Here is a 27,599-nt window from a genome sequence, read left to right on the forward strand (position 1 = left end):
AATGGTTTGGCCCGCTACATAAATCATATATGAATCTAACGTCCGAATAAACCATCTGTACAGGGGTTTCTCTGTTTACTTCCACATGGTGGACATAGTAAACGTGGAACTTATTCAGACATGAGGCAGATTCTATATCTTACTAAACATTTGTCTTTGAAATCTCTTTTTAAGACTGAAGAAATACTTTTGAAAAAACAATACTACATTGTGCAGCAAGAAATACAGTGGCTAAAAAAATGTGCCCAAACACAATGCGTGATACCAGGGAACTAAGAGACAGGAGTAAGATTCAAAGAAGGGTGCTTTTTCATGTCTCATCTGGAAACACAAAGGGTAATGAGAGGTTGTGAGAGTATATCCTGGCTGGTTACCAAGATACCACCTGGTACTGGGAGAAGAACCGGAGGGTGTGGTGGAGCTCGTATATACATACAAGTGAGAAGGAAATCACTTTCCATGATGCATAGGATGGACAAGTCCTGCATTACCCACACCACTATGGAACTGAGTATCTGGAACTGGTCATCACAAATTGATCACCTCTACCTCTTACCAAACAATGTACTCCGAGGCTGGCGTAACTTATGATTTGATGAGTACATTCTTAAAAAAATTTTTTGCAGCACAATCTCTCTGGGACTATGACAATTAAAAGCTACATTTGCAGATGCTCTGTGGGAAAAAAGGTGGGGTCCAGTTTACCGTAGCAAGGCGACCTGTTACTGCTTGGCAAGGGCTACCTGATTAAGTGCCCGTGTACACTGACCCAGTGTAACAGAAAAGCAGACTCTTCCATGCTGTAAACCAACCCTTCCACCACAAGGTATTGGTCCATCCTACGTTGACTCAGATGTGGATTCAGGCAGAGGATGTGATCTAGAAAACAATGAGCTGCGGAGCCGTTACATCAAGGATTTATCAGAAGTTACACACACAGCGCCTACGGCACCAGCGAGTGATGAGCTCTAGCTTACGATACAGAACTGGAGAGGTCAGGAACCCCCAGGGATTGTCTTTACCAGGCTGTCTTCAGCTTGTTCGTTCCACTTGTGACGTTTGATGCTTTCTTCCTTGACTGCTTCTTTCAGTTTGTCGAAAATGTCATCATGTTCCTTGCCTTTCTGCTCGGTCATAAACCGGGAAAACTCTTCCTGCAGGGTGTCCCATGCAACCTATGCAGGCAATAGGAATATATTCTGTTATAAATGCTGCCACTCAAAGAAAAAGCAATAATATTCAGTATATCACAGCAGACTAAGTATTGGCTATTTACAATGTTAAAATATTTCCAGATGGATTTACCAATCTGGGTCCCGTAAGGATAGGTAGGACCCACGTGTGTTACAAAATCATGAACAGGCAGTTCATGTCACTCACCGTTCAGGACTGCAGTTGTAATATAATTTAATGAGTTGATATCTATACTCTGCACTGCTTTGTTATGTTCACACTGTACTCCCAAATTAGCTTTCACGTCACCCTGCCAAGCCCTGGTATTCAATGCACTGGGGTTCTATGTCCAACTGACTGGTGTCAGACATGAGACAAGTTGCAGCAGCCACAGCTTTAAGAAAAACACATTGCGGCACCCACCACACCAGGTTAAGAAATGAAACGGTGAGCACATTTGCCACCAAGATTCTGCATGGGTGAAGGTGACAAAACTATTCAGCACACACCTGATGAAGACAGAAAAGCTTATGTGGCCACGTACAGAGCGGCAAGCAGAGAGGAGGATATGTGGAGAAGACAGAGCGACTTTGTGAAATCCTGTTCTGATTTTCCAGGAGAGAAGGCAACACTAACGACCAGGAAAGTGACAAGTGTGGGTGAAATGACTGCAGTGATGGACAACCCTGTTTTTAGCAGCCTGAAGAAGAGTTCATGTCTGAAAACTGAAATATGAACCATAAGAAAATAAGGACAGAAAGAACACAATAAGCAGACACAGTAGTTCCTGCCCACACAGTGACTCCCCTGAATTTCAATACCAGAGACTACCTCCCTCCCTACGAGCTTCTTCCCACAGACCTCCTGCCATCAGTACCTGCAGCAATAACGCCTCACCAGAAACACTGGCTCACAAAGTGTCTGTCCAGGAGCTCACTGTTAATCAGTCACTGCCCATGAAATGACTGTTCCTTGTTGAGAGTCACCTTCTCTCTAGTTTCTCTTTATGCTGCAATCCAAAATACTGGGGCTGCCAGTAGGGGGAGTGCATGAAAAGGGGAAAAATTCAAAGATGCACTTAAAGAAGGGCTCGCCCAAGAGAAGCATAAGCCAACTACACCCCCAGCGACTAGATCTTTCTGTTTACCACACACACTGCTAGCTAAGAGTCTGAAGCACAGTTTGAATGCAGCGCTACAGAGGCCAGTGAGAAACTCAATGCCAACTAAAGATCCGATTGCCACTGCCTCGTCAGCCTTGCTTGCTCCCAGAAGGAATCATTACATACAAACGAGAGGTCTGCCCTCAACTAAAGAAGAAGGGTGCAGCCTCAATAATAAAATTCAATTGGGGGTGTCGCAGAGGCTATTGGAGTCATTTCAAGGATGGGTTACGATATAAACCAGATTCATTCTTGGGTGCATACATTATAAATACGATGAAACAAAAATTTGAATTCAAGCCCAACCTCGACTGCCTTGTGGGGGAGCTGTTTGTCCGTCCACTGCTTCAGCTTGATGTCCACTGTGGTGTTGAATGTCCCTGCATTCACGGTCTGCGCTGCTGGAAGGTAGATGTTCTCAATCACGTGGGTGGATACGCGCTCCCACAGGGTTCTTTGAAGGATGGCCTCCCTGGAATCAGTAGGAACACAAGCTCAGTTGATATTAGAACAGATCTCATGTCTTTAGCTACAAGCAGCTAAGAATTTAACACAGGGAATAAAACATACTTCAGCAATATAAATATGAGAAACAGATTCTACAATATATTCTTTCCTGCAGCCTTCACTCCTAACAATGAAGTCTGACGTACATTATGAAGACTGTTCATATGGCACAGTTAACAAGTTTCTGAAAACTCACAAATGTAAAGTTTCATTGGAGTACAGTAAGTGAACAACATAGTAGCTCATGTAGATAACCCTCTGGGATTCATATTTTTAGTAGTTCCTAAGAGTTTCAGGGCAGTCTTGAGGGCCTTCTCTGGGAGAAATTTAAAGTGCACCATCACCATCTTTCACACTGCGTGCATGTCCGCTGAGCTCTACATCAGGTCAGATAATTCAAGGTCTTCACTGCATTCTGAATATGTGCACTGAAGCATCATCATTGGACCATCTTTTCTGTCAGCTCATGGCTTGATAACTCAGGGACGATTTTATGATCCCTGGGAAGACACAGCACCTTCACGCTTATGTATCACTCCCATCAAGTGGACCTCCCGACAAGATGTATCCAGTGATGCCAGTGACGCCAGCATGGCCTGCAGAATACAGCTCTGGCACCCACTGTCCCGGACTATCCCTCGCCTTGCACTAACAGAAAGGAGGATATAATCCTCCAGGTCCCATGTGCGGCACCCTTGTTATCCAAATAGCAAAGGTAAGTCTTAAAGCTCTTGAGCATATGAGCAAGATGGAAGAGTGGTAGACTGGGCCAGATAAAAGGCTGCAACCGTCTTGGGTAATAAGGATGGCCATGTGTGAAGAACCAGCTTAGCTGGGTACAAACTGTGAAGGTTGGGCAAACCGAAAGGGCATAAAGGTCTCGGACCCCGAACATAGAAGTAATCATCTCCAACAAAACTGTCTTTAGAGTTAGAAGCTGAAACAGCCAACTGTGTGCCAGCTCAAATAGTGATGGGATCAAGACAGACAAAAGATGGTTCAAATCCCATTGATCAGCAATAAATTGAGTGACAGGGGACAAGTAAAGCAAGGGCTGCCCTGCCCAGCAATCTTTAACAATAGCCTATCCTAGCCCCCAATGTGCAGGTTTAGGAAACTCAGTTATTAGTTCAGGGGTGAAGTAGCCGCCTCAAAGTGGTCAACTCTCAAAGTCACTATATTAACCCAATCTCAAACACCCAGACACAAAGGTTTAACTCAGACGCAGCGTGTACAGTTTTTATGCAGTACAAAAACAGTGATAAAGCCAAAATGTACAACAATAAAAGTCGCTAAAAGAGTTAAAAAAAATAGATCAAAAGTTTGTAAACAAAATTACACCACAATTGCTAACACTCAAGTAAGGTAACTAAAGAGAGGGATTTTTTTAGGTTTTAAGTAGAAATAGTACCAAAAAGCACAAAGTGCCAATGAAAGTCAAGAACAGGGCAGAGGGGTAATTTGATACCAATCGCCTTGGAGGGCAGGTCAGACACACTAACCAGGTTCATCCTGGTCAGATCAGGGCAGCAGACTCCCCCAACCCTGTCTGAGGCTACGAGGTTTAACTGAGCCAGTCATTCCCGTCATTCAACAGAACCCAGGAAGAAGGGGGGAGGAGGAGGAAACGCTGAAGGAGGACTGAAGTCCCATGGAAGGTGGAACACGTCCCCTAGAAAACCCAGAGGCAGCAACAACTGCAGAGCGCAAAAGACCTGACAACGAATATTCTCTACCCATGGCACACCTCACTGGGTGAAGACACCTTGGGCTACCTCTGGTTGTAGATAACATTCGTGGTCAGGTAGATATTGCGTACTCTGCTTGTCCACCCTAGCATTGATGCATACTACCAGAGACTGTTAACAGTCAGGGAGATTCCATTAAGGTCCTATCAGTGCTGCAAACTCGGTGCCTCCTGGTACATGACACATGACCCATGCAGTGCCTTTTGGAGCTCGAGTTTTCTGTCAGAACTTGTACAGAGCTGCCTCTGGCAGACAGAAATGTCTTGAGAGCTGGCGGGAAACATCTGCAGCAGACCACCACATCTCTGCTGGTACCGCCAGGGCGGTAGGACAGCACCTCTGGGCCAGCTGTCCACTGAAGCCGGCGGTAGTACTGTGTCGCCTTTCCACAAGGGTTTCCGCAGAAAGGCTGCCTGAGACAGGAAATTCCTTTCCTGTCGCCAGCAGACGACTCCCCTAGCCCATCAACTGTGATTCCATGGCCCTCCATCCCCCCCTTCCATGACAGCACCACCCTCCCCCATATACACATTTACCAACACTTACATACACGCATTCACCAACACTTACATACACGCATTCACCAACACGCATTCATACACGAATTCACCAACATGCATTCATACACAAATTCACCAACACGCATTCATACACGAATTCACACCAACATACCAACACTTACTCACTTCAACAATAACACACGCATCCACACTTACATTCACACATGCAGACATACACTCACACACAACTCCCCCCACCGCCAGCCCCTGTCAGACGATCGACCTACATGTCCAGCTAGGAGGTTGTCCGCCAGGGAACAGGACCTCGGGCATCCACCGCCAGCAGCGCCCCATTATCAGGACACTGCCACAGCATATTACTGTTCATAATACGGCAGGTGGAGTCCTTTTGGCATGGCAGTAATGGCTGTGGAATCGCCGCTGCGCTTCCGACCGCTGGAACGACTGCTGACTGATTTCCACCCAAATAGTGGCAGAAATCCTTCAGTACTCGTATTATGTCGGTCGGAAGACCACAAGCACTGGCGGTCTTCTGGCGCCCGGGCCTTCAGACTGCCGAAGTCGTGATGAGGGTCAATGTCTTTTACATATATGTTTTGGTTTGGAGTGTAGTGGATGTATGCCCGGTGCCACAGCAACCCTCCCAGGGGTGTTGCTACAGGAGAGAGAACACAACAAGGCCGCCATCTTGGGAGTGTTCTTGCCTCATTCCTACAGACTGGATGTGATACCCTAGAGATGGAACCCTTTCTACTGTATTTACCTAAACATTTATAGCCACAAACAAGCCACACAGAGGCACCTTTGTGGCATTTAACCCCAAAAAAGAGGGGGTCAAAGAGTTAGGAGCAGAGAAGAGGGGACGGCCATATATTTCTGTGTGTTAAACTTTTAAAGGAATTATTCTGCTACATTGGCAATACAAGCCTAACTTTTAAAAACACTGACTGTATAACCAAGAGAATAACAGAAGAAACAGCTTAAATGAAAATTAATTATAGCAATTTTGTTAAGAATGCACCTGTTTCGCAGCGCTATGAAATTGCAGAACCTGCATTGCCAAGAGCTATATTAAAAAACAAGTTATTCCCAGACTGCACCAACTTGCACTAGACAAAGAACCTTAGGAGAGAGTATGTGACGTAAGGGTCAAAGCTGCCGATCTTGGAGCTGAGAACACTGTTTGATTCCCAGCGACGGCTCAACATCCTGATTCTGGGAAAATCACTTAATCTCCCCTTGCTACCAAAAAATAATGTGTTCTTGTGTAACGTAACCGGTGCTCATGCAAAGCGCTGTAATACCTTTGTATTGAGTTTGAGCTAATAAAACTATAAAAAAATAAATATATAAAGATCTCCAATACCTTTGTGTCGAGTTTGTGCTACATAAAACTACAAAAATAACCAACTAAATAAATGAAAAGGCCCCTGCAGACGTCGCAAATAAACAGCAAGATGCCTGAAACCAAGGATAAGAAGAAACAACATACCACCATGAGCGAAGCAGCAAGGCAAAAAGAAGAAAGTGCGCCGACACAAAGCTATTAGGCAGGTCGTTCAATAATCCATGTAACAGGATCAGTCTCCAAGGCGGTAAAAAAAAACAGTCTCCACGCAGGACAAACGTAAAGCATTTACCAACAACGTTAAGGGATTTTTGAAAGATAGAAACAGGAAAGAATGAAAGTGATGGGCGTGGTTAAAGCCCTCAGAATAGATTACAATATGTCGAGAAAAGCAGCACTTTCTCACTGCCACGCTCGACCTAAAAATGGAAAGCGTGGCTCAATTGGTATGGACTACCGGAAAGGAGGTCTACAAAAATGGCAGTTATAAGAAAAGAAAAAAAAAAGGCAGAATGATTATTATTACAATATATACTGAGCCAATGCCCTAGAAGGAGTCGGCAGGTACAGATTTTTGGGTTTAAATACTGTGACGAATCACTATGCCGCAGTGTAAAATGATGTAGTTTAGTATATCGGACAACATGAAACATACTGCCAATGTTTGATTCTTTCTAGCTTGTGTTGCACTTCTATATTATCAACATTCAAATAAAATATGCTAAATAAAAAAAGACAATATTTACTTGGCTGCATCCTGCTAGCCGTGGCCCACCTGGGCATGGGATTTCCAAGCTCCTCAAGGATAGTGGACATGATCTTATATTCCATAGGCACAAGGTTATCTCCCCACAATCAGACAGAGTGTAGCGAGCATAATGCTAAACTGGCAGAAGCGAAGAACCTCTAGCAGAAGTGTGTTCATGTGTTTCCATCCTCTCAGGCGGGTCAGTAGGGAAGGCATTCAGCTAGCAGCAGCCACCTGCACTACAAGACTTTCTTTGTTAGACTTCGCCTGTCCATCACCACCCCAGGAGTGAAGCTCAGAGCTCCTCCAGTGTGTCCCATACTTCAGCCATCTTGCTTTGCAAGGTGTGGGGGCACTCTGGAGGCCTCTGAGTGGCCAGTGCCAGCAGGTGACGTCAGAGACCCCTCCTGAAAGGTCCTTATCTGATAAGGTAGCCAAACCCCCTTTAGGGTCTCTCCTGTGGGTTCTCTTCAGATTCTACTTGAAAGATTCCAGCAGGAATCCTCTGCAACTACGACTTCATCATCTGACCTCGGATCAACCGCAGCCTGCTCCAGGAACTGCAGTAACAGCAACAAAGTATTCAGAAAGGATTCTTTTCATCTGCAACTTCAGCTCCAGCCAGCAACAGTTTCCATGGTGTGCACGCTCTGAGGACTCCCTGTCTTCACCCTGCACCAGAAGGACCGAAGAAATCTCCCGTGGTGTGACGGAGTTGTTCCCCTGCTCATGCAGGCACCTTCTAAGTCGATGACCGGTTCTCTTGGACTCCTCTCCTGGTGACGAGCGTGCTCCTTGGAACACAGAGGGTGGACCCCATCGACACAGACTGTCCTGGGGTCCTGCTGTCCCATTTTAGAGGAGGTAAGACCTTGCCTTCCCTCAGAACGACAGTAACCCTGTGCACTGCGTCTTGTTCACCTCCCGAGGCCTCTGTGAACTATTAGCAACATTCCTTTGTCACAGCCGGGCCCAGGTCCCCAGCACTCTATCCTGGGATGCTCACCTTGCTGAGTTGTTCTCCTGTGGCGCGGGACCTTCCTTTGTAGTGATGCACCAACCGCATATTGCACCTCGTTCGTCCCTGTGTCTTGGGACTCCCGTGGGTGCTATCTGGTGCTCTGGGGGCTCTCTAAGTGCTGAGAGCCCCCCTCTTCTTCCTCACACAGAGTTGACACCCCCAGGTCCCTCCTGTGCCCAGATAGTGCCTAGTTGTAAGGAAATGGCTCCCTGTTGCAGTTACCCCCCACTTTTTGCCTGATACTGATGCTGACTTGACTGAAGTGTGCTGGGACCCTGCTAACCAGGCCCCAGCACCAGTGTTCTTTCACCTAAAATGTACCATTGTCTCCACAACTGGCACACAGATAAGTCGCTTGTAAAAGGTACCAGTGGTACCAAGGGCCCTGTGACCAGGGAAGGTCCCTAAGGGCTGCAGCATATGTTGTGCCACCCTAAGGGACCCCTCACCTAACACATGCACACTGCCATTGCAGAATGTGTGTGTTGGTGGGGAGAAAAAGGCAAAGTCGACATGGCATCCCCCTCAGGATGCCATGCACACAAAATACTGCCTGTGGCATAGGTAAGTCACCCCTCTAGCAGGCCTTACAGCCCTAAGGCAGGGTGCACTATACCACAGGTGAGGGCATAGCTGCATGAGCAATATGCCCCTACAGTGTCTAAGTCTATTCTTAGACATTGTAAGTACAGTTGTGGCTATATGGAGTATATGGTCTGAGAGTTTGTCAAAAACGAACTCCACAGCTCCATAATGGCTACACTGAATACTGGGAAGTTTGGTACCAAACTTCTCAGAATAATAAACCCACACTGATGCCAGTGTTTATTAAAAAATGCACACAGAGGGCATCTTAGAGAAGCCCCCTGTATTTTACCCAATTGTTCAGTGCAGGACTGACTGGTCTGTGCCAGCCTGCTGCTGAGAGACGAGTTTCTGTCCCCATGTGTTGAGGGCCTTTGTGCTCTCAGAGGACAGAAACAAAAGCCTGCTCTGGGTGGAGGTGCTTCACACCTCCCCCCTGCAGGAAGTGTAACACCTAGCAGTGAGCCTCAAAGGCTCAGGCTTCGTGTTACAATGCCCCAGGGCACTCCAGCTAGTGGAGATGCCCGCCCCGTGGACACAGCCCCCACTTTTGGCGGCAAGTCCAGGGGAGATAATGAGAAAAACAAGGAGGAGTCACCCACCAGTCAGGACAGCCCCTAAGGTGTCCTGAGCTGAGGTGACCCCTGCCTTTAGAAATCCTCCATCTTGATTTTGGAGGATTCCCCCAATAGGAATAGGGATGTGCCCCCCTCCCCTCAGGGAGGAGGCAGAAAGAGGGTGTAGCCACCCTCAAGGACAGTAGCCATTTGCTACTGCCCTCCCAGACCTAAACACACCCCTAAATTCAGTATTTAGGGGCTCCCCAGAACCTATGAAAGTAGATTCCTGCAACTTGAAGACGAAGAAGGACTGCTGACCTGAAAGCCCTGCAGAGAAGACGGAGGCACCAACTGCTTTGGCCCCAGCCCTACCGGCTTGTCTCCCCACTTCAAGACAAACTGCACCAGCGACGCGTCCCCCAGGGTCCAGCGACCTCTGAAGCCTCAGAGGACTGCCCTGCATCTAAAAGGACCAAGAACTCCTGAGGACAGCGGCTCTGCTCCAAAGAAGAAACAACTTTGCAACAAAGAAACAACTTTTAAAGGACTGCACGTTTCCTGCCGGAAGCGTGAGACTTTCCACTCTGCACCGACGCCCCCGGCTCGACCTGCGGAGAAACAACACTACAGGGAGGACTCCCCGGCGACTGCGACCCTGTGAGTAGCCGGAGTTGACCCCCATGAGCCCCCCCAGCGACGCCTGCAGAGGGAATCCAGAGGCTCCCCCTGACTGCGACTGCCTGCTTCCAAGAACTCGACGCCTGGTAAAAACCCTGCACCCGCAGCCCCCAGGACCTGAAGGATCCGACCTCCAGTGCAGAAGCGACCCCCAGGAGTCCCTCTTCCTTACCCAGGTGGTGGCTACCCCGAGGAGGCCCCCCCCTTGCCTGCCTGCTTCACTGAAGAGACCCCTGGGTCTCCCTTTGAACTCCATTGCAAACCCGACGCCTGTTTGCACTCTGCACCCGACCGCCCCCGTGCCGCTGAGGGTGTACTTTTTGTGCTGACTTGTGTGTCCCCCGGTGCCCTACAAAACCCCCCTGGTCTGCCCTCCGAAGACACGGGTACTTACCTGCTGGCAGACTGGAACCGGGGCACCCCTTCTCCATTGAAGCCTATGTGTTTTGGGGACCACTTTGACCTCTGCACCTGACCGGCCCTGAGCTGCTGGTGTGGTAACATTGGGGTTGCTCTGAACCCCCAACGGTGAGCTACCTTGGACTCAACTTTGAACCCTGTAGGTGGTTTACTTACCTGCAAAACTAACAAATACTTACCTCCCCTAGGAACTGTTGAAATTTGTAGTGTCTAGTTTTAAAATAGCTTATTGCCATTTTTGCCAAAACTGTACATGCTATTTTGCTGATTCAAAGTTCCTATGATACCCGAGTGAAGTACCCTTCATTTAAAGTATTGATTGTAAATCTTGAACCTGTGGTGCTTAAAATAAACTAAGAAAATATATTTTTCTACATAAAAACCTATTGGCCTGGAATTGTCTCGGAGTGTGTGTTCCTCATTTATTGCCTGTGTGTGTTAACAAATGCTTACTACTACCCTCTGATAAGCCTACTGCTTGACCACACTACCACAAAATAGAGCATTAGAATTATCTCTTTATGCCACTATCTTACCTCTAAGGGGAACCCTTGGACTCTGTGCATGCTTTTTCTTACTTTGAAATAGTACATACAGAGCCAACTTCCTACACTAGTTGACACAAAACTCGACTTTGCCGGAACCAAGGCTTGTTGGAGGAATCCAGCACCAAAACTCGCCTGCATCCAACTTCACAACTTGGGACATCCAGTGCATCATGCAGAAACCCGCTGACATCTTCATAGGGCGCATTTCTGCAGTCTTCGTCCAACCGGGGACTCTTCTTTTGCACCCTCTTCTGGGTTGGCAGGGGCTCCTATCCTTCTTGGAACTTTTTTCGACTTCTGGACTTGATCTCCTTCCTTTGCAGGTCTTCAGGTCCAGGAATCCACGGTTTGCTGTTTGCAGACTTGATTGGTTCTTGCAATATTTCCAATCACGAGGTGTAGTGTGTCCTAAGGAAACTTGCAGTACTTTACTCCTGCTTTCCTGGGCTCTGGGGTGGGGTAATTTACTTACCTTTACTGTATTCTTACTCACCCAGCGATTCTGCACACACTACAATTGTCGGGGGGGGGGGGGGAAATTCGCATTCCACTTTCTTAGTATATGGTTTGTGTTGCCCCTAGACCTATTTTCTCCTATTGCATTCTATAGCATTTCCTATTGTTTGCACTATCCTATGTCTAATTACTTACCTTATTTTGGTGTCTAGTGTATATATTGTGTGTAATGCTTACCTCAAGAATGAGTATTGCCTCTAAGATATTTTTGGTACTGTGTCGCCCAAATAAACTACCTTCATTTTTGGTAACATTGAGTATTGTCTTTACTTGTGTATAAGTACTGTGTAACTATAAGTGGTATTGCAGGAGCTTTGCATGTCTCCTAGTTCAGCCTAAGCTGCTCTGCTATAGCTACATCTGTCCGCTTAAGCTGCTAGAACACTACTACATTTCACTAATAAGGGATAACTGGACCTGGTCTAAGGTGTAAGTACCCAAGGTACCCACTAAAAGCCAGGCCAGCCTCCTACAAACATCTCATGAATTTTCAAATCCTTCTCCATCCACAAAAAATTCCTGTAATCATACAATTCTGGATCATGTTGGATGGATAATTAGCTTTATTTTCAGGCTTTGAACATCCTGGACATGGACAAATATTACACTAAAGTTATGTGTTCTTGGAACCACAAAGGATGCTGGAAAGTACACATGTAGCAATTTCTCACAAGACACATGAATGACAGTGAATCATCAAAAATAATCCAGGTGTTAAGATTAGTTCAACAGGCATGTGGGGCGGCCTCGCCTGTGCAGCCACTGAATGGGGAGCAGACGCCCAGAACGTCATTCTAACAGCAATAGTGTGGCAGTTCTGCAAACATCGCTGGACTCTGAGGTGTTACACCACTGCTCTTGACCCTGTGCGGATGACACACAGCTGATCCTCTCACTCACGAAGGACCCCGCAACCGCCAAGACCAATCTCCACACTGGACTTCACGCCATCGCCAACTGGATGAAGGCAAGCCGCCTCAAACTGAAATCTGATAAGACCGAGATCATCATCTTCGGCTCCAACAAATCCGCATGGGAAGACTCCTGGTGGCCTGCCACTCTAGGAACCGCCCCAACACCCACCACCCAAGCATGCAACCTCAGCTTCATACTGAACTCATCGCTCACTATGACCCAGCAAGTCAACGCCATGTCATCCTCATGCTTTAACACCCTCTGCATGCTTCGCAAGACCTTCAGATGGATCCCCATTGAAACCAGAAGAACGGTCACCCACGCCCTCGTAAGCAGTAGACTGGACTACGGCAACGCACTCTACGCGGGAACAACAGCCAAGCTCCAGAGTATACTTCACCGCATTCAGATCGCTTCAGCACGACTCATCCTCAACCTCCCTCACCACAAACACATCTCAGCCCACCTCAGAGACCTCCATGGTTCCCCATCAACAAAAGGATCATCTTCTAACTCCTGATCCACGCTCACAAGGCTCTCCACGATGCCGGACCTGGCTACCTCAAAGAGCGTCTCAACTTTTACATCCCGACTCGCCAGCTCCGCTCCGCTCCGCCGCCCTCGCCCCTGTCCCCCGCATCCACCGTACCACAGCCGGCGGCAGATCCTTTTCCCACCTTACTGCCAAGACCTGAACTCCCTCCTCATCAACCTACGTCTGACTCAGGACCTCCTGACCTTCAGGAAACGTCTCAAGACCTGGCTCTTCGAGCAGTAGCACCCCCTCTCCTACCCCCGCGCAATGAGACCCTACCGGGTGAATAGCGCGCTTAACAAATAACTGATTGATTGACTGATTGTAAACAACCCTTTGTTTTCAAGCAATAGGTCTAAGCATTTAGTGGGGGGTCACCAAAGAGGCACTGGAGGAAGCACACTGTAAGTCATAGAATCAAGTGTTCTACAGCTTAACCAGGGCATGACAGTCAAGGTTTTTAATGTTCTGCTAGGCTAGTGAGGAGACACTGAAAGGAAATGTACAGAGAAAGTAAAAAAAAAAATAAACTCGAACTATCAGATATCTTTGGAAGACAGAGCAAACAACACACGTTCATCTGTGCAGGCAGATAAAAAACAGATTAATGCAGTGTTCTTCAAACTTTTTAATGCTGCCCCCATCCCCTATGTGTAGGGAAAAAAATCTAAATGATTTTATTAAGTTTACAATGTTGAAATATGTCTAGACTTATTTAAACATTGCAGTCAAGTTGTGTTACTGTTTTAAAAATGCAATCAAATATATGGTGCCAAGCATACTATTCGGGTCAGTCAGGCTTTACTAACATGTAAAAGTCTTCTCAATGTGAATATTAGAAGTGGGGTGGGGTTTTTTGAAGAGTATTTGGAATCCCTTCTCTTTTGACACATTCTCCTAGCTTGGATATGAATGACAAAACATGTTAATGATGGCCCATTAATGAGCGGTTCACTACTGCTCATTTTTTTCAGCTCAAAGCAAAGCCTTGTTATTAGCATAATGCTTCTGTCCAGAGCATGGCGTCCCCCCACCCCATGCCCCAGGGATGAATTGAGGGCCCCAGATTGAAGACCCCTGGATTAATGGAAGAAAGTTCTGGGAGGCTCATGGGATGGAGCGGGCACCTGGGCTGGGGTCATGCATGCTCTCCTATGCCAAGACATGTCCTGGAGAAGAATAGATAAAGTATGCCTCAGACTTGAAACGGGCTAAGACTTAAGGGTAACTTAATATTGGTAAATAGTTAAGATCATGCCATGCACATCCATTTAAGTGTTTCGTAGTTAGCAGATAATTACCAGTGTTTTGGTGTAACTTGGCTCAAACTGATAACCTCATCCAGGATTTCATTTTTGGCCTTTTCAAACAATTCATTCTATGAGAAAAGAAATCAGAAATTCATATACAGATCTTAAGTGAGATTTTCAATCCAATCGTTCGTGAAAACAAATCAGAAATTTGTACGTGCAAGGTGATCACTACATTTGATATATGCACCATTTTTATCACAATCCAGGCGGCCACAAACACCACCATTTCAAGGTTGTAATTCTATATAGAACTGAAGCATGAAAACTGTTTGCAGCGGAGAACCTGCGAAAGAAAATTCTGTGCAAACACAAGCACAATTTCATAACTAAAAATATTAACGTACTAACACTCAATTGCAATAATTTGAACGTGTGCTTTTATTGGGGTAGAGGGTCCACCTTGCTTTGTGTTCAGTTGTTTCTTGTGTGTTTAGGCCTCTGGCGTTCTTTTATCACTACCCACCCCCGCACGATACATTAGCGAGTAGTATCTGATTTTACTTTTCACCTTCAGAGTAAAGGAAAATTCTGCAGGTAGGAAAATAATGAAACATTTTAATGAAGCTTTCCTTTGCATGTTTATGAAACCATATTTTGAGCCTTTACCATGAAACACAAAAGTAAAAAAAAGAAAACTGGAGAAAGGAAGACAAAAATATTACCCTGTCTAGTTCTCGCAGTCGGGGGTAGTTGTTCTTCCATTCAGTCTCCAGATTAAACCGCGTTGCTGGAAGAAAAGGACAATGATTGAAGGAACATGTTTAAAACACCATGGTCTTCTGGAAATGTGCATCAACCTGATGGAGCTTAACTGTTTCAACACAATCCAGGCAGTGAAAACCACAGACCTCGGAAACCAAAAATGAAAAAGATATGCTTGAGTTTGCCAAAATACTGCCAGAGACCCAGGGGCTAATGGGCTTTACAAGTGAGGACAAAGCTAACATAGATTACCTTCTCTGTCACGAAAAGGCCAAATATTTAGGGTAGGTGCAGGGCAAACGCAGACTCAAAATACATCCAGCAACCCCAATAAAAGAATGTCCAGCAACATACTAGCTTTTATGAAAAAAGACGTATTTCTAAAAGAACACAAAGTGAATTACAAGATACACAACCAGTGTACACAGCCCTCCTAAGGCCCACTCCAGTGCTGCACGAGCACAGCCCAGAGTCCCACCTCTCCGTCTACTGTTAGTGGTTATTCCTCATTAAATGAAAGGCAACAACCAGCTTAGGCCCCACTTACGGTCAACTCTTAGAACGCCCAATATATATTTTTAGAAGACAAAGTGTTCCAGTGCTATGAGGCAGAATAAGTTCCCCTTAGGCTCTCTGTCCAGGCGATCAGTCCTCCCCTCTTTTGCTTGTGTTGCATTGAGAGCGTTCAGCACTCATACATTGCAGCGGACTGGAGCGGCTACCGGCATGAACCGATAGTCTCACTGCTACAGTCCAGATGACTGGTCGTCTGCGATGCTCCGTCAGATGATGCTGTCATTTCCTTTGATACCTCTTGCTTCATGAAGCAAACTGGCAGTCACTCTGCTTCTGATGATTCAGTCAGGGCTCGGGGTGCACGCGTCAGAACCTGCTGCTCCTTTGTAGTCACAAGATGCATCACGCGAGGTGCTCCTTCTTTGTCTACAGTGCACGAGGGCCCCAGCCTTTGATCTTCGATGTGCCCTCTCTGGCATTCGGATTTAGTCTGCACAAGGGCAACAGCCTGAGAGGTGGAACTGCAGCTTTCTTCACGGCAGCCCCTTCTGATGTACAGTCACAGACTTTAGCCTGCACAAGCGATGGCCCGATCAGCACGGCAACAAATGTATTCATGGCAGCCATCTCTGGCATGAAGGGTTTCCAACTTTAGCCTGCAGACAGGCAATGGCCCGATCGGCACAGCAACAAATGTATTCATGGCAGCCATCTCTGGCATGAAGGGTTTCCAACTTTAGCCTGCAGACAGGCAATGCCCCGATCGGCACAGCAACAAATGTATTCATGGCAGCCATCTCTGGCATGAAGGATTTCCAACTTTAGCCTGCAGACAGGCAATGGCCCGATCGGCACAGCAACAAATGTATTCATGGCAGCCATCTCTGGCATGAAGAGTTTCCAACTTTAGCCTGCAGACAGGCAATGGCCCGATCGGCACAGCAACAAATGTATTCATGGCAGCCATCTCTGGCATGAAGGGTTTCCAACTTTAGCCTGCAGACAGGCAATGGCCCGATCGGCACAGCAACAAATGTATTCATGGCAGCCATCTCTGGCATGAAGAGTTTCCAACTTTAGCCTGCAGACAGGCAATGGCCCGATCGGCACAGCAACAAATGTATTCATGGCAGCCATCTCTGGCATGAAGGGTTTCCAACTTTAGCCTGCAGACAGGCAATGGCCCGATCGGCACAGCAACAAATGTATTCATGGCAGCCATCTCTGGCATGAAGGGTTTCCAACTTTAGTCTGCAGACAGCCGATGGCCCGATCGGTGCAACAACCACTAGCACCTCCCTACGGAGATGCATTCACCAGGACAGGATCCCCCACTGGATCACGCTTACTCGCTTCCAGGCGTTCTCCTCGTCCTCCTCCTCCTCACAGCAGGCAGAGAGGTACTGATGCTCCAGGTTCCAGGGTAGGCAGTCTGGATTTCCCTGGGTGATGTCCGCTCACCCAGCTAAGAGACTGGCAGACCTTAGTCACAAGTCTTGATCACACAAGGCTGTTCTTTGCTGAGCTTCAACACATCAACATACAGACCACCCTTGCTGCTTGATGGCCGGCAAGTTAAGAGCGGACAGCTCCCCTTTTTAGAATCCATTTCTGGACACAAATGTGATTTAGTGTCTCATGCTTTGAAGCTCATGTTGCAGGTGGTGCCTCTCTTGAGGTGACCATTCCTCTGTCCATAATCTGCCCGATAAGCAGTCTATTACATCAGGAGCCCCACAACACAGGGCAACAATCATTTCAAGCTAATGGTGTCAAACACCTTTTTAATATTCAAGGCGATCAACCCTCCTCCTATATCTGAGCCCTGAAAAGCATGTATTACAAGTATAAGCTTAAACATTTTCATTAGGCTTTTTCTAGGTGGTATAAAAGCATCCTGCTCTGTGTGTACACACTGGCAATCCCTCTTCACAGCCTATTGGCTAATGTGTTGGGCAACACCTTGCTATCCACAAGTACCATGGGTGATGTGTGGTAAAATTCAAACAGAGCAAACCGGTGTGCAGGTGACAGAATTCTGACGGAAGACCGTCTATTCCTGGACATCTCAACAGCCAACAGCATCTCTTGCTTCAATAACGCACCTTCTAAATCTCTGATCTGATCTGATCTTCGTTGAGCCTCCGGAGCTCCAATACATTCATGAATTCCACGAACTGCATAGACCCATACCCAAACAGTAGCTTTTTCAATTCTACTAAATACTGCTGCAGTGTGCCTTTAATCAGAACTTGGATCACATCCATCATCCTACATCGCACCCAAGACATGGAACAAACTTGCTCAACAAATCAGATTCTCCTCACTCCTTGAGTTCCACAAGGAGCTAAAGACGGTGGGGATCACACACCCATACACAGCTGCCCAAGCGCCTGGATACCCTCTCGGTGATTAGTGTGCTATACAAATCAACATAGCATCCATGTCGTCACCCCTTCCCTTTAGGGACGAAATAATAGGAATTACTGTCTCGCACAGTTGAAGTAAGGACAATACTCTTCCAGGCCTATCACCCTCCCTGTGTAAAGTCAGTCAATATTAATGAAGACTGAGTTAAATTATCTATCCCAGATTTAATATATACTCTTCTTCCCCTCTAATGTGTCATCCTCTGCACGTGGAGCTCCCTGAAGTGTCCTCTGTAAGAGTTCCAACTGTTCTCTTGTTGGAGCCAAACAAGTGAGTTCTTTTGCATTTGGCGCCTTGTACCATATGTCTTATTAAGGCATTCCCCTCTCAGGGCTCCTTGAAATGCATCCCATTCACCTGCTATAGCTGTGGTTTTCCTCCAATGTTTTGCAAAGTATCCCTTGAAAACTCTTTTTAATCTGCTTAAACACCAGATTTTTTAGTGAATAAATAGATAATTATTATGAAGAAAACTAAGGTTATGAATTATTTAGCACATTTAAAGTTACTGCTCCCTTTGGCATTTGTGGAGAAAAAGAAATACCTTAAACAAGTGATTTTCAAAGCAGTAAGAAGCCTCTTTGGTTATTTTTGTCTCTACGTTCTAAAAGAGCAGCGCCAACAGTGCCTTTTTTAATGCAGTAAGAAAGACTGTGGACATTTGTAATTTTAACTCCATTATTAACATGTTATAAGAACTTTACTTAAATATATTTTGGAGCATTTCTGTAAATTTATATAAGGACAAAAAGTAAATAAACAATTATGATTATATCACAAATAAATCTGTGCCAGCGAGGCAATAGATCAATGGCCTCAATGTTCATTGCTGGGCGAGAGCAGTGACTGGCAGATCACAACTCTGAATCCAGAGGAGGCTGGTTCAGCCTTTCATCCTCCCAAAGGAAGGTAAACGGCGTACCTTGAGTGCTTCATAACAACATCTTTAATTTACAGCATTGAGAAAAGTCAGAAGTGAGATATGACTCACTATATAGGAACAAGATCCTAACTGCATACAAGGCTGCAAAAATTATGAAGAAATGTAGACATTATGTAAAAACACATGTAATATCTGCCCACTTAAATAGTATTCTAATTTTCAAAATTCACCAAGCACAAGTGAACTATTAGTGGCTTTCGACTATGGGGAACATTCTTTCAAAAAGCAGTTAAGAAAACAGGCTTTTGACGTGTTTGCTTTTCTTATCAAATGGAAGAAAGTCAGCTTTCAGGCACAGAAGAAGGGCTGATGCAGCAGCATCTGCAGGTAAGTGCTACGGAAGGAAATAAGATAAGCAGCCTGAGGAGTCTTTTCAAAGGGAGTATGCTCGGCTGGGATCAGCGGCATTAAGAAACCCCCAAAAATGTGTCTGCCTTGAACCAGCGTCCTCAGCGGGTGCGACTATTTACTTTATGCACGTGAGCCCTGAACCCACTCATGGTGCAAAAGGGCGGTTACGAGGGATGACTGCCAACGATTCACGTGGATACTCCAGCATCTCCCAGAGAAGAAAAGGGGACCAAAGATGGTTAGTGAACTGCTGACCCAGGCAGCTTTAGGTGCCAATCTGAAGGCGGCAATAAATCAAGAGGCATTCAGGATCTCGGGCCCGCTAAGGCACGCAACACAAGAACCAATCATGCTGCACAATTCTTCCAAAAAGGCACTCTTTATGCATCTAATATACACTTTCAACAATGTGAAAAGCAAAAATTTAGATAGAAGAGTTCTTTAATCCGAAGTAATGGACTGTATCCAGCAGAAGCATGACTTTTGACAAAATCAGTACCTGGTTGTTGCTATAATAGAGCCTTGGATCCCTCTTAGTAAAGGCGTAGCAGCACACGGCATACGTTGAGGCCTCCGCAGTTAGCTTAATGCCCCTTGTATCGGAAGACTGACTGCAATACATTACACTATTAGCCTCTTCTTTCATAGGCTTTGCGTAATAATAAAATACCACCTGCCCTGAGTAAAGTTGAGCCTGCACAAGACGGGAGAACTCGGGATCTAACCTATGAAATCTCAGTTACAAAGCAATGGGAGAAGGACACTCAACACCAAGATATCAAAGGCAAGCAAGAAAAACTACTTGTGATTTAAGGCACTGGATCAAAGGACCACTACTGTGGAGAGCTGACCTGAAGAAAAGGAACAGGTAGTAGAAATCCACTCACAAAGCTTAAAAACACTCGAGAGATCAGGTGAGCACTAATCACTGCTCAAAGGGAGCCCAACAGGAATCTTTGACCCACAGATTGGGAGAACGGAGAGCCTTGCACTATCAGATAATCTGGGACAGCCAAATCAACTGACTGCCCAAGTCAACACTGTCACAACTTCCACACACTGAGGATACTAAGGAAGATCTTTAAACGTCTCCCACCACTACCACCCACAAACGTCACACATGCCCTCACCACTAGCAAACTGGACTACAGGAACATCCTCTCCGCTGGAGTCAGCAAGCAACCTCCTAGACGACTCCAAACCATAGACCATTCAGCAGCAGGGTCACACTCAACCTACCACAGACACACATCACACCACACCTCAGAGAGCTCTGCTAGCTCCTGATCACAAATGAACCCCGTTCAAACTCCTCACACACACACACCTTCAAACCCCTACATACCATGTGGGCAGCCTACCTAAAAAAAAAAAAAACACCAAACACTCCGCTAAGCTGAACTCATCACACACACTCCACAAAGACACAAAATCAGGCTGGAGGATGGCCCTTCTCATACATCACGCCTAAAGCTTGGAACGATCTGCTGTTACATACCAGAGCCACCTCCTGTATTCCGCAAGAAGCCAGAGATGTGGCTCTTTCAATAGCTCCACTACAGAGCCCTAGGAGGTGACCCTCCCTGCTTTAGAGCCAGAATACCTTACTAGGGATAGAGCGCAATGCATAATAATATAACATAAAATAACACGTAACATAACAATAGATGGGGTCACAACACAAACATAAGATACCAGACCATAAAGTAACATAACGCTACATTTCTGCAGGCAAGTTGATTATTTTACAAGACGGGTGGTTCTTGAAAAAGGTTTCTCGACAGGTTTCTGTGCAACAGAGGAGGTTTCTGTGAAACATACAAAATATCTCTAGACTGGCAAATTAATTTCTACTTCACATCATCAAACTGAAGTTGTCTCAAACTAAATCTGCATGTGTGTCATCAGTAATATCTATACAGCTCACAAGGCTTTCAGCAAGAAAGTAAGACAGCAGGACCAGAAATGCACTAAGAGCAGGAAATGTGAGGAACCCAAGTCTGCTTTAAGGACTGCCAAAAGCCAGGTTTTATCCCCCCCAAGCCCTCAAACATCCTCGCTTCCCATTCCTTCCACTCTTGTTTAGGTCCTTGTAGAACTTGTCAAACTAGAGCAAAGTCTTATCACAATACGTAACCCAGCTATGACGGTAAATACAGGAAAAGGGTAAAGTAAATTAGAGCATTACTTGTTCTCCACCATCATTCACTGCTTTTCCAAGTGTGAGTTATGGTTAAATCCAAAGATCTACGAGTTGGTTGTATAGGCCCCAGTGATTTCTGACTCCCTGTATGAACAGTAAACCTTCGAACATCTGACCACCAGAGGATTGTAATAATATGTGGCCCTTGGGATCACCTTTAGCGATTCTCCAGAGGCAGAAACATGTTATAACTCTCATAGAAGCAAGAAGCACATCTTTATAAAAGAGGCAAATGCTGAAGTAACAGAGTAATGAAAATGTCACTTACCCAGTGTACATCTGTTCGTGGCATCAGTCGCAGTAGATTCGCATGTTCTGCAATAGCTCGCCATCTGGTGTTGGGCCGGAGTGTTACAAGTTGTTTTTCTTCGAAGAAGTCTTTCGAGTCACGGGACCGAGTGACTCCTCCTTTTGTCTCCATTGCGCATGGGCGTCGACTCCATCTTCGATTGTTTTTCCCCGCAGAGGGTGAGGTAGGAGTTGAATTGTAGTAATAGTGCCCATGCAATGGAGTGACTAAGTATGCACCTATTTAAGGTTGAGATGATACATATATAAATAATTGAAGGTAACTTCCAAACTGCTACAGGCTCCCGGGGAGGCGGGTGGGCACATGCGAATCTACTGCGACTGATGCCACGAACAGATGTACACTGGGTAAGTGACATTTTCAGTTCAATGGCATCTGTCGCTGTAGATACGCATGTTCTGCATAGACTAGTAAGCAGTTATTTCCCCAAAAGCGGTGGATCAGCCTGTAGGAGTGGAAGTAGTCTGAAATAATGTTCTTAATACAGCTTGACCTACTGTGGCTTGTTGTGCGGATAACACGTCTACACAGTAGTGCTTGGTGAATGTGTGAGGCGTAGACCATGTGGCTGCCTTACATATTTCTTGCATTGGGATGTTTCCTAGAAAGGCCATGGTAGCACCTTTCTTTCTGGTTGAGTGTGCCCTTGGTGTAATAGGCAGCTGTCGTTTAGCTTTAAGGTAGCAGATTTGGATGCATTTAACTATCCATCTGGCTATACCTTGTTTTGAAATTGGGTTTCCTGCATGAGGTTTTTGAAATGCAATAAAGAGTTGTTTAGTCTTTCTGATGTTTTTTGTTCTGTCAATGTAATACATCAATGCTCTTTTGACATCTAATGTATGTAGCGCCCTTTCAGCTACGGTATCTGGCTGTGGAAAGAACACTGGAAGTTCCACTGTTTGATTTAGATGGAACGGTGAAATAACTTTGGCAAAAATTTAGGATTGGTCCTTAGGACGACTTTATTTTTGTGTAGTTGTATAAAAGGTTCCTGTATTGTAAACGCCTGAATCTCGCTTACTCTTCTTAGGGAAGTAATGGCGATGAGAAATGCCACCTTCCAGGTTAGGAACTGTATGTCGCAGGAGTGCATGGGTTCAAAAGGTGGACCCATAAGTCTAGTTAGGACAACATTTAGGTTCCATGAAGGAACAGGTAGTGTTCTTGGTGGTATAATTCTCCTAAGGCCCTCCATGAATGCTTTAATGACTGGTATTCTATATAGGGAAGTTGAATAGGTAGTCTGCAGGTATGCAGATATTGCTGCAAGGTGAATCTTAATGGAAGAGAAAGCTAGGTTAGATTTTTGTAAGTGAAGCAAGTAACCCACTACATGTTCTGGAGTTGTGTGTAATGGTTGTATTTGATTAATATGGCAGTAGCAAACAAACCTCTTCCATTTACTTGCATAACAGTGCCTGGTGGATGGCCTTCTGGCTTGTTTTATGACTTCCATACATTCTTGGGTAAGTTGTAAGTGCCCGAATTCTAGGATTTCAGGAGCCAGATTGCTAGATTCAGCGATGCTGGATCTGGGTGTCTGATCTTTTGGTTGTGCTGTGTCAACAGATCTGGCCTGTTGGGCAATTTGATGCAGGGTACCACTGATAGGTCTAGCAGCGTTGTGTACCAGGGTTGCCTTGCCCAAGTTGGTGCTATCAATATGAGTTTGAGTTTGCTTTGACTGAGTTTGTTTACCAGGTAAGGAAGGAGAGGGAGAGGAGGAAAAGCGTAAGCAAATATCCCTGACCAGTTCATCCATAGGGCATTGCCTTGGGATTGTTTGTGTGGGTATCTGGATGCGAAGTTTTGGCATTTTGCGTTCTCCCTTGTCGCAAACAAGTCTATCTGAGGTGTTCCCCAGAGTTTGAAATAAGTGTTCAGAATTTGGGGGTGAATTTCCCATTCGTGGACCTGTTGATGATCTCGAGAGAGATTGTCTGCGAGTTGATTTTGGATCCCTGGTATAAACTGTGCTATTAGGCGAATTTGGTTGTGAATTGCCCAATGCCAAATTTTTTGTGCTAGCAGGCTTAACTGCGTGGAGTGCGTCCCCCCCTGCTTGTTTAGATAATACATTGTTGTCATGTTGTCTGTTTTGACGAGAATGTATTTGTGAACTATTATTGGTTGGAAGGCTTTTAGTGCTTGAAAAACTGCTAGAAGTTCTAGGTGATTGATATGCAGTTTTGTTTGATGTACGTTCCATTGTCCTTGTATGCTGTGTTGATCGAGGTGTGCTCCCCACCCTGTCATGGAAGCATCTGTTGTTATTACGTATTGTGGCACTGGGTCTTGGAAAGGCCGCCCCTTGTTTAAATTTATGTTGTTCCACCACAGAAGCGAGAGGTAAGTTTGGCGGTCTATTAACACCAGATCTAGAAGGTGACCCTGTGCTTGAGACCACTGTGATGCTAGGCATTGTTGTAAGGGCCTCATGTGCAGTCTTGCGTTTGGGACAATGGCTATGCATGAAGACATCATGCCTAGGAGTTGTAATACCATCTTTGCCTGTATCTTTTGTGTTGGATACATGCGTTGTATGATGGTGTTGTAATTTAGAATTCTTTGTGGACTTGGAGTGGCTACTCCCTTTGATGTGTCTATTATGGCTCCTAGGTATTGTTGTACCTTGCGCGGCAGAATGTTGGATTTTGTAAAGTTGACGGTGAACCCGAGTTTGAAGAGGGTTTGTATGATCTGATTTGTGTGATTTGAGCACTGTATGAACGAATGGGCCTTGATTAGCCAGTCGTCCAAATATGGGAACACATGTATTTGCTGCCTTCTTATGTGTGCAGCGACTACCGCTAGACATTTGGTAAAGACTCTTGGTGCGGTTGTTAATCCGAAAGGCAGTACCTTGAATTGGTAATGTATTCCTTTGAATACAAACCTTAGGTATTTCCTGTGCGATGGGTGTATTGGTATATGGAAATAAGCATCCTTGAGGTCTAAAGTTGCCATGTAGTCGTGTAGTTTTAGCAATGGCAATACTTCTTGTAGTGTGACCATGTGGAAGTGGTCTGATTTGATGAAAGTGTTCACTACTCTGAGGTCTAGGATTGGTCTCAGTGTTTTGTCCTTCTTTGGTATCAGAAAGTACAGTGAGTAAACTCCTGTGTTTATTTGTGTGTTTGGCACTAATTCGATTGCCTTCTTCTGCAATAGTGCCTGCACTTCTATCTCCAGGAGATTGGAATGGTGTGTTGTTAAATTTTGTGCTTTTGGTGGTATGTTTGGAGGGAATTGTAGAAATTCTATTCAATAACCATGTTGGATAATTGCTAGAACCCAAGTGTCTGTAGTAATTTCCTCCCATGCTTTGTAATAATGACCTATTCTTCCCCCCACTGGTGTTGTGTGGAGGGGGTGAGTGACATGTGAGTCACTGTTTAGTAGTAGGGGTTTTGGGGCTTTGGAATCTCCCTCTATTTCTAGGGAATTGCCCTCCTCTATATTGTCCCCGAAAACCTCCTCTATACTGTCCCTGGTAACTGGACGGTGTGGCTTGTGAGGTGCTGGCTTGTGTGCTTTGACCCCGAAACCCCCCTCGAAAGGGCGTTTTACGGAATGAGCTGTAATTCCCTCTGCTCTGCGGGGAGTAGAGTGCGCCCATGGCTTTGGCAGTGTCCGTATCTTTTTTGAGTTTCTCAATCGCTGTGTCCACTTCTGGACCGAACAGTTCTTTTTCATTAAAAGGCATATTGAGAACTGCTTGTTGAATCTCTGGTTTAAATCCAGACGTTCGGAGCCATGCATGCCTTCTGATAGTTACAGATGTATTAATTGTCCGTGCAGCTGTATCTGCAGCGTCCATGGAGGAGCGTATCTGGTTGTTGGAGATGGTCTGTCCCTCCTCAACCACTTGTTTTGCCCTATTTTGTAAGTCCTTGGGCAGATGTTCAATGAGATGTTGCATCTCGTCCCAGTGGGCTCTGTCATAGCGCGCAAGTAGTGCCTGGGAGTTCGCGATGCGCCACTGGTTTGCAGCTTGTGCTGCGACTCTTTTACCAGCTGCATCGAACTTGCGGCTTTCTTTATCTGGGGGTGGTGCATCTCCAGATGTGTGAGAGTTGGCCCTTTTCCTAGCTGCTCCTACAACGACAGAGTCTGGTGGCAGCTGTGTAGTGATGAAAACCGGGTCCGTAGGAGGCGGCTTATACTTTTTTTCCACCCTTGGTGTGATTGCCCTACTTTTGACCGGCTCCTTAAAGATGTCTTTTGCGTGCCGGAGCATACCAGGGAGCATAGGCAGGCTTTGGTATGAGCTGTGGGTGGAGGAGAGTGTGTTGAATAAGAAATCATCCTCGACCTGTTCTGAGTGGAGGCTTACGTGGTGAAATTGTGCTGCTCTAGCCACCACTTGAGAGTACGCGGTGCTGTCTTCTGGTGGAGATGGCTTTGTAGGGTATGCCTCCGGACTGTTATCTGACACTGGGGCGTTGTATAGGTCCCATGCGTCCTGATCTTGGTCACCCTGGCTCATGGTGGTGTGAGCTGGGGAGTGTGATGGAGTTTGTGCTGGTGAAACGTTAATCACGGGCGGAGGAGAGGGTGGTGGTGTAACTCTTTTCACCACTTTTGGTTGTGGTGTTTGTTCCGTCTGGAACTCCAACCTTCTCTTTCTCCTAATGGGGGGAAGGGTGCTTATTTTTCCTGTCCCCTGCTGAATGAAGATACGCTTTTGCGTATGGTCCACATCAGTTGCTTGTAGCTCTTCCTCAAACCTATGCTTCTGCATTTGGGAGGTTAGCGAGTGCTCTTCTGTATAAGAGCCTGAAGCTGGGTCGCTTGCAGTCTGTTTCGGCATCGAAACTTTGTCTGCGTGTTTTTTCGGCTCCGAGGTGACTTTTTTCCTTTTCGGGGCCGAAACCTCTCGGCGTCGATCTGTTTCGGTGCCGCTGTCTCGGCGTCGAGCCGTGTCCACACCGGCATCTCGGTGTCGAGGCTTGTCTCCAGCACTTTCTCGGTCCCGAGAAGGCTGCGTGCCGGTGTCTCGACCGGAGTCGGACGATCTCGGCACTGTTTGGGCCTTTTTCGGTGCCGACGGTCGGTCACCGAATTTATGGGTCGAGCCATGGCCTGGTGGCAGTGGCGTCCCCTGGGCCTTGTAAATGTTCCTCTGAGTGGATTTCGACGTCTTACTCACGGTTTGTGTATCGTCGAATCCTTCGGAGTCTGAGTCTTGGATCGAGAAGGTACCTTCCTCTTCTTGTTCCTCGAACTCCCGTTGGGCTGTCGGAGCGGACGCCATCTGAAGTCTTCTGGCTCGACGGTCTCGGAGTGTTTTTCGGGACCGGAACGCACGACAGGCCTCGCAGGTGTCTTCGCTGTGCTCAGGTGACAGTCACAGGTTGCAGACCAAGTGTTGGTCTGTGTAGGGGTATTTATTGTGGCATTTGGGGCAGAAACGGAACGGGGTCCGTTCCATCGGCATTCTTCAGCACGCGGTCGGGCCGACCAGGCCCCGACGGAGGATCGAAAAAACTACCCCGAAGGGCACTGGAGCTCTTCGATCTTCGATGCGGTGTGGAATCTAAGTACGCCGATCCCGAACGCAACAATACCGACGAAAATCTTCCGAAATTAGCTAATTTTCCGTTCCGAAACTCGGAGCGACAGGAACACGTCCGAACCCGATGGCGGAAAAAAAACAATCGAAGATGGAGTCGACGCCCATGCGCAATGGAGACAAAAGGAGGAGTCACTCGGTCCCGTGACTCGAAAGACTTCTTCGAAGAAAAACAACTTGTAACACTCCGGCCCAACACCAGATGGCGAGCTATTGCAGAACATGCGTATCTACAGCGACAGATGCCATCGAACACTGTGAATCATCT

General features: G+C 46.2%; 1 protein-coding gene across 8 annotated transcripts in view; it reads right to left on the reverse strand.

Annotated features, from left to right (window-relative positions):
- OPA1 (OPA1 mitochondrial dynamin like GTPase) overlaps positions 1 to 27,599 on the reverse strand; it is a 278,588-nt gene that overhangs the window by 144,229 nt on the left and 106,760 nt on the right. For all 8 annotated transcript variants that reach the window (XR_011199307.1, XR_011199308.1, XR_011199309.1 and 5 more), the window contains 4 exons: positions 14,961 to 15,025; positions 14,287 to 14,363; positions 2,642 to 2,807; positions 1,023 to 1,175 (listed from right to left, as the gene is read on the reverse strand). Coding sequence is in view for 5 of the 8 variants with exons in the window: in XM_069212739.1 (XP_069068840.1) it covers positions 1,023 to 1,175; positions 2,642 to 2,807; positions 14,287 to 14,363; positions 14,961 to 15,025 (461 nt within the window). In the remaining 3 variants the exon portion in view is untranslated. The remainder of the gene's footprint in view (positions 1 to 1,022; positions 1,176 to 2,641; positions 2,808 to 14,286; positions 14,364 to 14,960; positions 15,026 to 27,599) is intronic.

The sequence above is a fragment of the Pleurodeles waltl genome, chromosome 11, assembly GCF_031143425.1.
Source record: "Pleurodeles waltl isolate 20211129_DDA chromosome 11, aPleWal1.hap1.20221129, whole genome shotgun sequence".
Taxonomy (NCBI): Eukaryota; Metazoa; Chordata; class Amphibia; order Caudata; family Salamandridae; genus Pleurodeles; species Pleurodeles waltl.